The sequence below is a fragment of the Schistocerca cancellata genome, chromosome 2 (genome assembly GCF_023864275.1).
Source record: "Schistocerca cancellata isolate TAMUIC-IGC-003103 chromosome 2, iqSchCanc2.1, whole genome shotgun sequence".
NCBI classification, from domain to species: Eukaryota; Metazoa; Arthropoda; class Insecta; order Orthoptera; family Acrididae; genus Schistocerca; species Schistocerca cancellata.
Window position 1 is genome coordinate 211,244,479 of NC_064627.1, and position 16,996 is coordinate 211,261,474.

A 16,996-nucleotide genomic window follows, 5' to 3' on the forward strand; every position below is an offset into this window, starting at 1 on the left:
CGTGCAAAAACATTCGTCAACCTCGTGCTTAAACATTCATAGGATTGCGTGAAAGTGTGAAATCAAATTATGAAAAATAAGTCATTAGTTCTGAAATGGACAGTATGTAAAGAACAAAAGTAAGGCATAATAAACACTAAAACCATATGCCACTTATTTCCTCTTCATAAAAATAAAAGAATAGCCATATTTTACTTATTTTCTCCTTATAAAAACAAAGAATAAAAAATTATCTTGTTGGATGTTTTCCCTTTTTTTTAACATTTGTACCATTTGTTAGGATAATATCTCAATACTTGTGTATGTATATTTCTTTGTCAAAGCAATTCTTGGAAATAATTCTTATCTGTTAGTGTAACAATGTTGAAATAAGTATCTAGAAACAAAAACATTTTACTTGTACATGATATTAAGAAAATGTGTTAGGAATAGATTATACTTAATTACTACACTTGTAAAAAAAATATATTTCTAAGACAATCGATGTGAAAGACCCCTCACTTTCGATAACAAACTTCTTAAAAAACAGACTTAACACGACTTAGCACCCGAGAACTGGAAGCCGTGGGCGAGAGCCGAAGATTGTGCCTTATGGATGGAACCCTATAAGCGCCGCTCAGTAATATCAATACTAGTGGAGCAGTACGAAATGCAGAAGTCATCTGCATACAAAGACGGTGAGACAGACAGCCCTACAGCTGCTGCTAGACCATTAATGTCCACTAAAAATAGAGAAAGACTCAATACAGAGCCCTGCGGGACCCCATTCTTCTGTGTATGTGGGGAGAACTTTGGGAGGCACCAACTAGGAAACTAAAGTACGAAGCGACAGAATATTTTGGATAAAAATCGGCAGCGGGCCTCCGAGACCCCCACTCATATAATGTGGCAAGGATATGATGTCGCCAGAACGTGTCATATGGTTTTCGTAAATCAAAAAAACCGGCTACCATGTGTTGGCGACTGGAAAAGGCTGTTAGGATGGCAAACTCGAGGGACACAAGGTTATCAGTGGTAGAGCGACCATGGCGGAAGTCACCCTGACATGAGCCAGTAGGCCACGTGACTCCAGGGTCCAACCCAACTGCCGACACACCAAATGTTCCAGCAGCTTACAAAGAACGTTGGTGAGGCTGATGGTCCGATAGCTATCCACATCAAGCGGGTTTTTACCGGGTTTGAGCACCGGAATGATGGCGCTCTCCCGCCATTGCGACTGAAAGACTGTAAGGTGTCAGGCAAATCCAACACCTTCCATGAAAACCCTGACATGATAAGCAAATCCAGTAGTATGTCACATAGCCCCGAATAAATCGTGACATTAAATTAACCAAAGTAATACGAGTAACGAGTGAGCAAATGGAATACCACAGACTAACACAAGAATGCCTAAATGCATGTCATACCTTCCCACCGTGAGACAAACGCAGTTCCAAGGGGAGAAACGAGAACAGAAGCCTAGAGCAGAACCGTGTTAAGTTAGAAGGCCCTACGATAAGGGACGGACACCCACGTCGCCAGTTAACCGCTAGGACCACACCCTAGCCGCAAGTTTTAGCGTGAGACTTTTTCACGTCTCTGTTACGTTGCAAACTTTAAAAACATTGCCCCACCACGGAAAGTATAACGTTTCTCATTGGATAGACAGAATTTTTGTAGGTGGAGCTTAAGGTTAACATTGAGACCCTGACTGGTCAGAATAAAACACAGCCAGATAGTTTTTTAAACCAACTTCGGTAAATTGTAGTGAGGAGAAGTTAGGGGAGAGTTGCTTCCGAGACGGCGAGGTGAGCGGAGCTGTGCTGCCCGCCGCCCCCTGACGAAACCGACAAGGTAATGAACACACGCGATGCCGCATAATAGCGCATAAAGCTTCACTCAGAACTGCAGAAGTCTCATCTGTTACACCCCCTTTTTGCGTAATACTAGTGTCGATCGTCAATTAAAGCTTAATACTAGTGTCGATCGTCAATTAAAGGTCATGGTGTTCACATTTGCCACTTGAAGTAAAAATCTGAAACGCGACGATTTTTCTGTTATATAGTTATTGCGAAGCGACATCAGCCACTGTAATTTACGAGAAGTTAGATAAGTAATTAAAGATAATTGAGGGTCACTGTAGAACATTTTGATAGTTTTCTCTTTTGTGAAACTTAATTTAAACCTAGATTATAGATGTGATATGGCATAGGTCATCCTTTGATCCATTGTAGAACTTGGAAACCCATATTCGTTCACGTTTTTTTTAACGCAGTTGGTTTTTACCATCCTGTATTAAAACATTTCCTTTTATCAATAGTGCAATTTATAAACGATGTTTTGTGAGTAGAATAAAATTTCCAATGGTAAACTTAACTGCTTTTTCGACGTTATTTTACCAGCTAACTAAAAATAGGAAAGCCTTGAACCCCTTCCACTAAATTTAGTTAGTATTAAGATTCTTTTACAGGGAGTGCAGTGGAACTGACACTGAAATCATTAAGTATTTGGTTATATCATCGCTAGTCTCACTGAACTCTTCTGAATTCTACATGTCATGTGTGGTCTGGCGTCTCCTTACCAGCAACAGGTCCCAGGTTCAAACTAGTAAATTCCTTAAAAAACACGCTCAGAGCGTCGTTGCGCGAAACTGGTAGGGAGACACGATATAGAACAAACAGGCACCACGCAGAATGTTATAAGACGCCATCGCACCAGATCCGGTTGAATATGACGAGGAGATGTCACTTGTGGTCAGATGAGAGATGTTTAATCATCTGACTGTGGACCCGATCTGGTCCACGAGCTATGATGGGCCAATGTGCAAGGGCACAGAGGAGCACCCACTCTGTAAATGGGGCGTTATAGGATTCACTGCAGCGTGTAGTGAATGAGAAAACTAGCCCTTCCAGCCGCCGTTTGAGAGTGCGAAAGGCTGGGGGTGATTCTCCCATGCTGAGGCTCGAGGAGAGTGCTCAGCAATCGCGTTTGCGTCTGTAGATAGCACTCCATTTATTTTAACAGCGGGAGCACCTGTTGGGGTGTGGTACCCGGAAACACATTTGATCTTCGTCCAGGCTTGAGAAGGTGGCGTATGGCACCCAATGTTCGAGACATATCTCTCCCAACACTCCTGCTTCCGTCGTTTGGTAAGTTGGCGAATGCGTTCATGGAGCTGTTTGAAGGCAACAAGGTGCTCCAGGGAAGGGTGCTGCTTATGCCGCTGTAGAGATCGCCGACGTTCCTTAATTGCTTCAGCAACTTCCGGCGACCACTAAGAGACTACCTTCCGCCGAGGGCACCCTAAAGAGTGAGGGATCGTGTTTTCTGCCACAGAAACTATTTTTGTAGTCACCTTTCACCTATCACATCGATGTTACCGTTTTAGGGAGATTCAACAGTGACAGCAGAGGTGAAAGTTTCCCAGTATGCCTTGTTTAAAGCCCATCTGGGCAGGCGTCCGTGAGCCTGACACCAGGGCAGTGACAGGAAGATGGGGAAGTGCCCACTATCACACATGTAGTCATGTGCTCTCCAATGGATAGATGGGTGAAGCCTGGGCTGCAACAAATCGATGTCCGAGTAACTACCATGAGCGACACTGAAATGTGTGAGGGCCCCAGTACTTAAGAGGCAAAGGTCGAACTGCCATAGTAAAGTTTCGACATCTCTGCCTCGCCCAGTAAGCACGGTGCCACCCTACAACGGGTTATTGGCGTTAAAATCTTCCAAAGCTAGGAAAGATTTAGGGACTTGATCACTCAGGCAGTTAATACATTCAGGGGTACGGCACCATCTGGAGGAAGATATACACTGCAGACAGTTATTGCCTGCGTCGTCCTTATTCTGGGAGCCACAGCTTCAAGAGGGGTTTGAAGTGGCACAGGTTCACTACAGACTGAGTTTAGGACAAAATACAAACTCCACCTGAGACTCGATTATAGTCGCAGGGGTCCACATTGCCATGAACCAGGTTTCCTGGAGGGCAATGCAGAAAGCAGGTGCAAAGCTTAACAGTTGCCACAGCTCGGCCAGGCGGTGGAAAAGACCGCTGAAATTACACTGGAGGATGACATTGTGAAACTGGGAAGGCACTGAACATTCAATGAGGCATTTTATGCTCGGTCATCTGCTGCCACCGAGGTTTTGCCTAAGCAGTCTATATCCATTGTGTCTGAGGGTCCGGCGAGATCTGGGTCCTCAGTGGACACCAAATCTCCACCTCATCCACAGACCAGAGTGGTTGCCACCGAAATTCCCTTCATCTTGAGGATCATCTTTTTGGATTTGTCTCGCTGCTCCTTGGGTTTACCTGGCTGGGAGGACTTCACTGCATCACTCTCCAGGACAGAGGATGAGCGTGAATCCCTATGACCATCTGCCCTTTGGCTTCGGCCACTGGTGGGTATCATCTTTCCCACTATCAGAAACCTGGGGAGGGTGACCAGGGTATCCCTTCCTAGCGGGAGGAGCAGAAGAAAACTTACACTTCTCTGGCTCACAAATGGGGATTCTTATCTCCAATGGTCGTGGGCTGTTGCTCAAAGTAGGTAGTGTGGGAGCAACAGGGAGGGAAGTGCCCCCCCACCATCAAGGGGGCAGGTGTAGCCTTCAGGTTTTCAGAGGAGACAGGAACGCGAGGAACTGATGGGGTGACAACTGTTTTTGTAGTGGCGGCATAAGAGGTGGTCATAGCCACAGGATGAAGGTGCTCAAATTTCATCTTAGCATCAGTGTAGGTCAGTTTGTCCAGGGTCTTATATTCTATGATATTCCTCTCTTTCTGTAAAATCCCGCAGTCTGGTGAGCAAGGTGAATGATGCTCTCCGCAGTTGACATAGGTTGGAGGCGGGGCACATGGAGTATTGGGATGTGTTGGACGTCCACAGTCTCGACATGTGACGCTGGAAGTACAGCGGGAAGACATATGGTCTAACTTCCAGTACTTAAAGCACCGCATTGGGGAAGGGATACCTGGCTTGACGTCACAGTGGTAGACCATCATCTTGACTTTTTTGGGAACCCTCGAAGGCCAAGATGAAGCACCGGTGGCAACCTAATTATGCCACAGATTCCGATGGACGCGCCGCACGAAATGAACAACTCGCCTCTCTAAATAGGCGCTCAGCTCGTCGTCAGAATTTAAAAAAAAGCCCTTGTGGCATATAATACTCTGGACCATATTTAAGCTCTTACGTGGTGTGATGGTAACAGAAACATCGTGTAATGTCAGTGACTGGGCAGAGGATGCTGTTTTTATCAAGACTGACCCAGAGCGCTTTTTGGACCAGCCCTCCACCTCCCCAATCTTGTCGTCCAAATTCTCCAAAAGAAACTGAGGCTTCATGGACATGAAAGATTCCCCATCGACTCTTGTAGATACGAGGCACAAGGGTGAATAAACTTCACTGACATCCTTAGCCTGGCATTCCTCCCATGGTGTGGCCAGAGAGAGGAACGCATTGGGGTCATATTTCTCAGCAGTGAAGTTAGTCTTTGAGCACTTAGAGACTGTTGACAGAAGACCACCAGCAAGAGAAGACGTACTACGCCTCACGGCTCCTCATCCGCCCTGATGCCACCCACTCTGACCAGGGGACCTCTGCATGGGCGCCACCCAGCTGACAGCCTCAACAAGGGCCACCTGGCAGGATGGCCGTTTCTGGGATTCCCAATGCCCCAGGGAGATGATCATCTACTCCATGTCATACGTGGGAAGTTAACCGCGAAGGCATCAGCAGAGCGATACCTGTGTTGTCAGGGGGCTACAATCAACAGGGTACATGGCAGCCACACCACAATGGACTGACTACCATTCTGGGAATGAGGTGCTAAGAAGTCCATGGTCATCGATGGCGCAGAAAGCGACACCGCACAGTTTAAGGTGGAAAACGCACACAGGTAGGTGTCCTCGCCCAAGAGATGGAGAATGAGTGGGATTGAAATGCGACGACGAGAAAGTGGGCTAAAGATTTCAATGCACGATGGACACGTTGCACCATGTAAGGCACCCTTCCCCAACTGGCTCGCTCTTTGGAAAAATTTTGAAAAATGGTAGTCAAACCCTACAAGGGATCATCACATAAAGGGCGAAACGTGCGAGACTCCTTTTAGTCGCCTCTTACGAGAGGCAGAATTACCTTTGGACCCATGGGGGGAGGGGGGGTTTACACGTATTATATGGGTATGAGGCCACATGAGACAAACTACATGAAGTAACGTTATGCACTTGAGCTCAATGATAGGAAAACAAGAGTAATATCTGACTATAGGAGATATAATCAACCCCAGAATGTATTATAAGGCTAAATGTTGGTACACAGGTATACTACGTACACATACCAGTTCTAATGGCAATGATGACGACAACAACAAGTGTATAAAATGAATAAAACTCATACTGTCAAGTGAAGCGAAGGGCTGCAACTCAGTTTTGGTTTGAATTTAACAGCAGTACAGCAATAGCAGTGTTCTTTCAATGTATCTTTGAATCGCAGCTTTATGACTAAGGAAAAGCAAAATAGTGTTATGGTCAACAGTCAAAGGCAAATAATTAAAATCTGAAAAATCTGTGAGAAATGAATACTAAATGTGGCGTAATTGTGAATTGACCTTATTAGGGACATAAATACCTGAAGATGCATTGAGATTACACATTATTTACATTGATCTTTGTAACTACGAGCAAATCGGACAAGTAACGCTGCAGAAGGAAAAAACGAACCGTCAAAGATCAAATCATGTGATTACTTTGCGTAGCAGCCAGTGTCATGGACACAGCGGGTCATTAGCGACAGATGGTTACTAGTACCCAATGATGCTGTTAGTATGTCACGAGAAATGCCCTGGTAGTAAAAGAGCAATGCTGTCTGAATGTCACACAGCCACACTTAAAAAACAAGACAATAATCCTATGTACTTATTTATATTCACGTGTAATGTATGGGTGTGTTTCAGATTTTTGTTTTAGTTGTTAAGAAACTAATCTCAGTTATTTGGAATTGCTACATGAAATGATCCAGGTCCTGTATGCTGACGGAAACAGGAGGGCTGTTACTGAACCAAGAACCAGTTTGGGCGAATCTGAAGTCACGCAGCGTGAAACCACGCCTCAGTCAACGGTATCATGCCTGTATGTTGCTGTCCTGGGTTGTCTGCGTGTGTTTATCGCAAATTTGATCCTTCGCATCAACGTTAATACGAAATGTGTATAATGCTTTTATTTTTACTCTGTTAACTGAGACATCTGGTTGATGAGAGGAAGTGCAGAATTATGCAAACGACGTCAGTGGACTGTTACGTGAGTGGGGATGAAATTGTGAAGACATCCGAATGATGTAAGTGCTTTAAAAAAAAACTTTAAGCAAGACAATGCGCCAGTAGCTGAATAATTCTCTTAAGCATTTCCTTTATAATGTCTTTCATAACAAGCATAATTGTAACAGAAATCATACATAATTAAGTGAAATAATAGGTTATCAATATGCTGCTCTCAACTTATGACACCAGAATAGTTCAAATTGTAAGATTAGCATTGAAAGGTGTTCATATCTTTACTTGGAAAGTTGGCTATTGATTCTGCTGTTGCGTGCATACATAAACATTGAGTCTGGTACATCATTATCACGAGACGTAAACAGTGAACACTTGTTGGGAGCAGTCGGACGCAGCCTGGCGTGGGGGGAAGCCGCACGTCAGGAGAGTTGCAGCCTGGCCTGACCGTGCTAGTGGCGCCAGAGGAGATTCTTGTACTGATCGAGAAATTTTTTTTAATTTGCCTTTTTGGTGCGTGTAGCTGTTGTTTGCTTTTGCACTGGAGGATTTTATCAGATTTGTGTATGCATATACTGAAAGTAATATTCATATCTTTGTTCTGACCAGATATGTGCTTTTAGATTAAAGACATCGCGTAATAATTAAAGTTTTTGCTAATCAAACTGTCCAAAGAAAAGGAAGATCTGAGTAAGGTTTGTCAGAGTGATAGTCCCCAATTTTCAGACTATAGTAAATTAAAAGTTTTTATTGATTCCTTTACTACTTACACCGTTGAAGGCTTGTTGACTGAACCTGTCCTGCTTATTTTATTTAAAAAAAGATAGGGTGTAGTTGTGTCAGAAGTTGTGATCATGTATTGCATTTTGCATGGATCGCAGCATTCCTATCGAATTATTTTAGGAAGTTCCTGGATTCACAATATTCATGAAGTTGCAGTGACGAGGTAAGTTGTCTGTTGCGTACAAGAGCATTATAATATAATTGTTAGCAAATGTCAGAGAATATTTTAAAAATCGCAGTCAGGTAAAAGAACTGATTTTTAATGATTTAGACGAAGAGTAATTAACATCAGTTTTCCTTCTTTCTCTTCATCAGAATTCTGGCGGGTCCGATAGTACTATGTTCCAGAAAATGTTTCAATATTGCCATGTCAGAATAAGTTTTTTCATAATACAAGTTGTACGGCTACATACTAGATTTTATTGATAACGATAAATTCACTGGATAGCCTAGCAGGTTTTAGAGAAACAGTATACATAACGATAATATTGTCAGAGATACAGCTTCACACTTTTTCATGTGTGTGTTGTCATAATAAAAATTTTACATAATAGTTTCACCACGCTAATATTAATAATTATTATTATAATTATAATAAGTAATTAGAAACCACAAATCGTAGTTAACTTTGTGTGATCCTCTATGGATCTAAACAATTTAAATAAATAAAATTATTATTATTATTATTATTATTATTATTATTATTATTATTATTATTATTATTATATTATTATGTTGATAAAACTTTCAGTACTGATACCCTGATGGAATGCCGACAGGATTGGATTATTACATTCTAAGAAAAAAACGCACGACGAAGGAATTATCCGAATGAGACGGAAATCGCTAGATGTAATGCACATGTACAGACAAACGAATGTTTACAATTTCAGAAAAGTTGGATTGTTTATTCAAGGGAACGAACTTCACAAACTGAGAAAGTCAACAATGCGCTGGTCCACCTTGCCCCATATGCCAGCAGCTAAGCTGTTCGGCTTGGTTTTCATTGACTGAGTTATTGGATTCTTTTGAGGGATATCGTGCCAAATTCCGTTCAACTGGCGCGTTAGAATGTCAAACTCTCGAGCTAGTTGGACGGCCATGCATATAATGCCGGCTTTTTTCCCGCTGAAATGTAAGCGCAGAACGGCTTGTCATGAAGGGCAGGAAAGAGGGTGTAGAATGGCGTCGACTTTCCGCCGCGCAGTAAGACTGCCGCGGAGGGCAACCAAAGCCGCCCTGCTACGAAAGGAATGGCACTCTAGACAATCAATCACTCCTCGTTTTTGGACAGCATGGTGGACGACTATCATGTTGGTATCCCACCCTGTCTGGGGCGTCTCCAGACGCATCTTCGCTGATCATCGGGGCTCAGTTTGTAGCGGGCCTCATCGCCGAAGACAAGTCTGCTCCATCAGTGAGGATCCGCGCTACGTTCGCAGGATGCACGCCAAAATGGTAACTGTTCGAACAAATTTCGGACTTGCACCCTGTCGTCGTTTAATTCATCGTACGATATTTCGACTGGGCACCTGCCAGCCCTCTTCAGATTAGCCATCTACGTCTGGTGAAGACTCGTTCCGATTCCCAATATATTACGCGCTGCGAGTATTCCGCGCAAACATCAAAATCAAGTTGACAGACAGACCACACTGGCCGGCAGCAGCGCACTAGCTAGTGCAGCATCCAAACTGAGCATTACCGCTCGCTGCGACCGTTGGCGCACTCACCTTCGATTACAACAAATCGTGGAGATCTTGGGGTTCCATGACCTATGCAACTGGTAACCACTACCGGTTCATTAGCTTTTCTGCCAAATGTATTTCCCCCGATTGTTGTTTAATAATAATAGTGTTACGCACTACAGAATTCGTTCTCTTTTCTTCAAGGGATCATTAAGATGTTAAGGCTACATGATTGTGTACCACCAACATTGTGTGGTCTTCCAAAGATTCGTAATGGAAGTGTTGTATTATGCCCAATAGTGAGCAACAATGGAACTCCTACATATGATTTAGCCAAACATCTCGGTTCCTTACCGAGATCATTGACAGGCGAATGCTCACACACATCCGTAACTCAGCTGACTTTATCAATAGACTGGGAGCTCTCAGTCTAAGCAGCTGTGACCGTTTGGTTACCTTTGATGTGGTATCACTTTTTACAAAAGTCCCCTCTCGCAGATTCTTTGGCATTAACTGGAAAAACATTTCAAGGGAACATCACTGCTTTGTTTCGGCATGCTCTATCTTCAGCCTATCCAATGCAACCAAGAATATTTTGAACAGCCTGACAGCATCGTTATGAGCAGCACTCTCCCTGCCTTAGTTGCCATCCTTTTTATGGAGGGTTTCGAGGAGGGACCGCTTGATTCAGCTGCGCTTAAGCAACTGTATTTTGGAGGTATGTGGATTATACTTTCTTAGTGTGACGTCATGGAGAAGATAAACTGATGGAGTTTCTTCACTACCAAACCCCATTTGTAACAGCATTCGGTTCATTATGGAAATAGATGGTTGGTTGGTTGGTTGGGGAAGGAGACCAGACAGCGTGGTCATCGGTATCATCGGATTAGGGAAGGAAGTCGGCCGTGCCCTTTCAGAGGAACCATCCCGGCATTTGCCTGGAATGATTTAGGGAAATCACGGAAAACCTAAATCAGGATGGCCGGACGCGAGATTGAACCGTCGTCCTCCCGAATGCGAGTCCAGTGTCTTCTAACCACTGCGCCACCTCGCTCGGTTGGAAATAGAGAAAGATGTTTGACTGCATTTCTTTGATGTCTTGGTTACACGAAAGAATGATGGCTCTCTGGGCATTCAGTTTATCCTAAGACCACTCGTACTGATTTGTCTTTGCAGGGGTCAAGATGATGATGATGATGATGATGATGATGATTTGGGTTGAGGGGGCGCTCGACATGATGGTCAACAGCGCCCTGACGAAAAATCAACAGGAAATCTCATGGGTGGAGACTAAGGCTGTGCTCACTAGCAGAGCAGTTTATAATGTACTGAAGTCTGCCGCCCTTCCCCACCAGTTTAGGGATGAGGCCCGATAGATCACACAATTTCACCACTCTGTTTAACATTCGTAAAGGTATCTGCGAGGACGATGGGCAGGAACTGAAAGCGGCACGCCACAAACTTCACAGAAAGGTGGATCCTCCCCCCGGAGGAGAAAGCTGTGTGTGAAAAAGCTATGCCCGATGCGCATCTGGTAAGCAAAACCTCCTTCCAGCGGCGAGGCTGACACGGAGTCCGCCAAACTTTTGTGGTCAGTTTGAGCGACCGCAGTTTGTTGTCCGACACCTGCTACCATTCAGTCTCCCACTGACGCACGATACATGTCAGAAAATGAGATAATGGCATGCAACGGGATGGGACATTGATGGACAGCACCATCCCAATATGCTTCCTTGGCAGCTTTATCAGCAATGTCGTTACCCTGTATCCCAAAGTTGCCAGGTACCCAGCAAAGGATCACCTTGCCATGGCGTTGGAGCCGCTGTAAGCAGTCATGGATGAGCTGAAATCAGCGGGTCTACCGGATACATTTGGTGAAGCGCTTGCAGTGCACTAAGAGAATCGGAACAGAGAAGAAAACTCGTACGGTGATGTCTGTGAACTCTCTCCAGTGCCATCAGAGGGGTCAACTTGTCATCACCAGCCGAAAGCAATGAGCGTGATTAAAACACTCGTACACTGAGTTCACACAGTCTCAGATCATGCACGTTTGCCTAGAAGGCTCGCGTAGTTAAAGGCAGTGTCCAGAATAAATGGATTAACAGCCATTGTTATTTAAAAACCAAATGTCAGGAAGTGGTTAAACAGGACACCTTGCTTTTGTAGGAAACATTTCGGCTAAAATAGCAGGAACCCTCTGTAAATTTTAGGTGAACGTAATTATCCGTCCACCATCTGAGGCTACAGACTCTTTGGGATCAGTGAAAGATGACATGCTATTGCGGAAGGGCGGAATTTACCTAATACCTCGTCAGTGTAGGATGGCTTACATAGGACAGGCCACACGCACTGTGAAGGAACGCTGCACACGCCTTTTGCAGCCAAACAAGTCCACTGTTGCAGAACACTGTATTCACAGCGGACATTCAATGGAGTGTGATAGAAGTATGATTATGCCCACAGCAACACCTTTTTGGGACTCCGCTGTTACATAATCCGCGGAAATACGAGTGGCGGAAAATCTGATGAATCGTGAAAGCAGGTGGTGCTCTTCGGTTGTCCTCGGTGCTTCGCCTAATGAGATTAGAAGGGTTCGTTATGTGGTACAGATATATTGGCTGGCGCGGTTGATTGTATCTCAATTTTATATACAAATGTTGATCAAATCACTTTAAGAAATACTGAAGTATAAACAATTACTCGTGGCCCCACACAGAGTCGTAAATACATTGATAACGTGTGGCTTGTTCAAAAGACAATGGATAACGTCACTAGCAGATTCTTGTGTTCTGCTTGAATAAATTCGAATGGTATCCCTGGACAGCGAACGAACCAATAATTTACAGGCTGACAGTTATTGAATCGTCGTAACTTCTCAACGATTTGCGTCAGGACGATCAAACTGCACGATTGGCCGCGGGAAATGATGGGAATTAGCATGCGCATGCATGGTTAGTGATAGCGGCGAAGCCCACGTTCATTAGGACGGTTTCGTCAATAGGCAAAATTGACGCAAATGCGGAACTGAGAATCCGCATTTCGCGGTCGAGAAGTCTCTCCACCCTCAACGGGTGACTGTGTTGTGTGCAATGACCAGTCACGGAATAATCGGTGCGATATTCCTTAATGGCAAGGTGACTACCGAACGGTGCGTGAAGGTTTTGGGAGATGATTTCATTCCCGTTATCCAATGTGACCCTTATTTCGACAAGATGTGGTTCATGTAACACAGCAGGAGAGTGTTTGATGCTCTGGAGGAGCACTATGGGGGCCGCATTCTGACTCTGGGGCAACCAGAGACCACTAGCATGGCTTCGAATGAGTAGTCGAGTGAGGTTTGCGGTTGCAATTATTGTGGGGCCAGACGGTTATAGCAATCCGGTATTTCATTCACCATAAAGTTTCCTCAAACCTAAATTACGTAGCAAGTCTTTGACTGTGCCACGACCCCCATGTAATCATGCAACCATCTTATAGTTCTGAGTAAAACACTTTTGTTTTTGGGATCCAGCAATTAGAAGGTTAAGAAGAATCTAATATATAAAATTCGTTTCATTCATCCACGTATTTAAACGTACTGTAACATTTCGAGATGACTGAGTAAGCGTGAGGCACTGAACTAACGCCTTGCATAACAAAGCAAGATAGTAACCTTTTCTCTCACACTGTGCGCACTAGTAAGGTTTCTTCCCACTTACGCAAATTATTTTTTCAGGTCGCAAAAGGTAAGTTTGTCTCGAGAACTTCAGAGAAGGTGCTTTTTTGTCACTCTGATAACGTATTCCTATAACATCACCAGCTCACAACAAAAAAGTGTTAAGTTCATGGCTGGATTCATGATTTGTTCTTCATATAAAGTGAAACCTGGAGGTCGAATTCTGAGGTCACTTATCGGATCCAAATTTGGGTTTAGTTACGAAAGAGTTAATTAATGACGAATAGTAAGTCTTTTCAGACGCCAAAGAATATCCGTAGTGCCAACTATGCACGTCTGCGACGAATTGTACCCGAGGATAGTCAGTTTACGTCATTTCATAAGTTGTGCACACTGCGCAAGAGCGACCGTTACGTTGGCGTGATCTAGTTGAAATTTGTCACTTGTCATCGAGACTTCAGGCGTGACGGCCGTAAATGTGTGTACTGGTTCACGTGGCTGAGTCGTGCGTAATTCAGATTTAAAATGCAAGCTGGTTGGGGGTTGAGTTGTTTGGGGAAGGAGACCAGACAGCGAGGTCATCGGTCTCATCGGATTAGGGAAGGATTGGGAAGGAAGTCGGCCGTGCCCTTTGAAAGGAATCGTCCCGGCATTTGCCTGGAGCGATTTAGGGAAATCAGGGAAAACCTAAATCAGGATGGCCGGACGCGGTATTGAACCGTCGTCCTCCCGAATGCGAGTCCAGTGTCTAACCATTGCTCCACCTCGCTCGGTAAAATGCAAGCTGGAACCGAGTCAGGTAGAATTACACGTACAGACCAGCATTCCTACATCAAAATCTAATCCCTACATTGAAAGAAAGCAAAGGAAATTTACAATGCTCAGAGAGATGTGTGGGAGGAATAGTGTAGTGGATCGAAACACACTATCGCGGTGATCTGCTAGTTTATTGATAGAACATTTTGAGAGAGGTTCGAAGAAATACACGTGAGTAAACTGCGTATGAGACCACAATATCCGTAACCTAAATTTACAGAATCGTAATTGAAAAGTCAAATGTCAGGTAAGTTGCTGCCAGACTGGTTCCGCATAATATGAGAAGGGCAGGTAGCAGGTCACAAGAGAATTGCAGAGGAATTCAGCGATACCAAATAGAACGAGAACAGTTCCTGAAAAGTGTATGATTTTGTTTACAGAACATCCGCTGCTGAGCTGCATGGTGAGACTGAAAATATCTAATTCAGTCGCTCCTTATAATTTACTATAAAAGTCACAAGTGAAGCGCATATTTTCAATGTCATCAGTTTCTGAAAGGGATTGTTGCTCTTGATGGAATCTGGATACGAGATTTGGTGCCAGAACTGGGAAAGTTGCGACTCTACACCCGAAACAATTCCGTCACCAACAACGTTAAGGCTAAATCGTTCATGATCTTTGCGCTTGACATGAATGGAGTCATAGCTACAAACAGTGCTCCAGAGGACGGCTGTAGCAGGCATGTACTGTAAGCTGTTTCTGAAAATTATTTTGCACCCGAAAATTCGTGAATGAAGGCCTGATATTCTTCCAACCGGTGTCCATATTGTGGAACACTGGATGTTTGCCTACCAGTGAGAGAAATGCTCGACAAATATGGATGGGAAATACTCCCCCCACCCACGATACTAATTTAGTCCACTGGACTGATTTGTTTTCCAAATTCAACGAACAACTGCGTGGAAAACGTTTTTGATACAATTGATGAAGCTTCCTGTGAGGTGACCCGAGTGATCACATAGGTGCCCTACTGGAATACAGTAGTTGTCACAAGGTTGGGAAGCTGTCAGAAGTAAAAATGAAGATTATATTTTATGCCTGAAACTTATTTTACAGAATAAATTGTTTCTTCACTCTCATCTTACAGTGTGCAGAATTTTTCAAATGACACTAGTACCTTCTTTGGGGGCTTTATTCACTCCATAGAGAGTGCATCTTTAATCAGAACAATTTTAGATGGAACTTAAACGTTCACCTCTATACGTAAGTTTACAAACACGCTCAGACGTCATGGACTTCCTCGATGGCTGGTGGTTATGGAACGAATGGGGATCATGTGGGGGGGGGGGGGGGGGCGGGGGCGCTCAAAGAGAATGTGGCAGTGCAGAAATTATTCTGAGCTGCCTGAAGACCTCACTGGTATTTGTCTTACTGAGGCAGGTGGTGCATTGTTTTCCACTCTTTCATGCAATATCCTGTTTCGCATGAGAAAATAGGCATAAGACCATTCTAATCGCCAGGACCTAAGAAGCAGTCTAGCAGTGGGAAAAAGGGCATTCCTGGCCAGGAGAAGCCAATTAGTATCAAACGTAAGTCTTAAATTCGGGAAGAAATTTATGAGAATGTACGTTTGGAACACAACATTGTATGATAGCGAAACATGGACTATAGGAATAGCGAAACATGAGAGAATCGGAGCATTTGGGATGTGGTGCTACAGAAGAATATTTAAAATTAAGCCGACAGGTAAATTAGGGAACGAGAAGGTCATATGCAGAAAATCGGTGGGGAGAGAAATATATGGAAAATACTGACAAAAAGAAGGAACAGGACAGTAGGACATCTGTTATGACATCGCTGAATGGCTTCCGTGGTACTAGAGGGATCTGAAGAGGGTAAAAACTAGATCATGACAGAGATCGGAATACGTTCAGCAAATAGGGGATGTAGGTTGCAAGAGCTTCTCTGAGATAAAAATGTTGGCACAGGAGAGGAATTCGCGGTGGGCCGCGTCAAACCAATCAGGAGATTGACGGCTAAAAAAGTCTGACGTTTGGCAGCGCTCAACAGATCTTAACTCCCTCTTAATGGCGCTACGAAAGTAGTTTCATAGTACAAGATGTCATTTTCCTACGGCGAAGAATAGGTGGAATAATAAATTTGGGTTCACGCAATTGAGGTTGTCTCACCATTGCAGCTCTCTGCTGCCAGGGAATACTAATTTGCCGTGTCAAGTGAACGGCACTACACATTCAGCTGTAAAATTTTTGAACTCTCTATTAAGCTACCAGTTTCAAAATTTAGGACTGAATGTGTACTGCTGTTTACTTCAACCCTACTGGCCGAAGTCCCAATCACTGTCCTCTACAAAAATGGACGAACAATAACTTACTGTTTGGCGTCCCATCCTCTTCCTGCCTCTGCTGCTTGCTTCTACAGAATCGTTAGAACTCTTGTCAGTTGCAGCTGACATTGATGCTGCTGCTACTTCCACTGATGCTGGTGCTGCTGCTGGCGCAATCTGTTGCTGTTGTCTACACACAAACTACCATCAGCTGTGATACCATAATGGCAGATGCCTAGTACTCGTTTGGCGGCGGCTGCTGCTGCCACGCCAGGGTAGCCATATGTTGTTGTTGCTGCTGCTGGGCCACCATGGTAGCCATCATTCCTGGTGTTGTGGTCGCATCGCCATGGCAGCTATCTGCTGTTGCTGTGGTTGTGGTTGGCTCACGACGACAGCAGTTATCTGCTGTTGTGGTTGCGTATGTGATTGGCTCACCATTGCAGCTGTCCCCTGTTGCTGTGGTTGGGGCTGGCTCACCACCGCAGGTACCTGGTGCTGTTGTGGTTGGCTCACCATTGC

General features: G+C 44.3%; 1 protein-coding gene across 1 annotated transcript in view; it reads right to left on the reverse strand.

Moving 5' to 3' along the window:
* Positions 1–16,787, reverse strand: part of LOC126152570 (craniofacial development protein 2-like) — a 116,103-nt gene extending 99,316 nt beyond the window's left edge. Inside the window, exon 1 of the mRNA XM_049916015.1 lies at positions 16,717–16,787. Within this exon, the coding sequence (XP_049771972.1) occupies positions 16,717–16,787 (71 nt within the window). The remainder of the gene's footprint in view (positions 1–16,716) is intronic.
* Between the last annotated feature and the right edge of the window lie 209 nt (positions 16,788–16,996).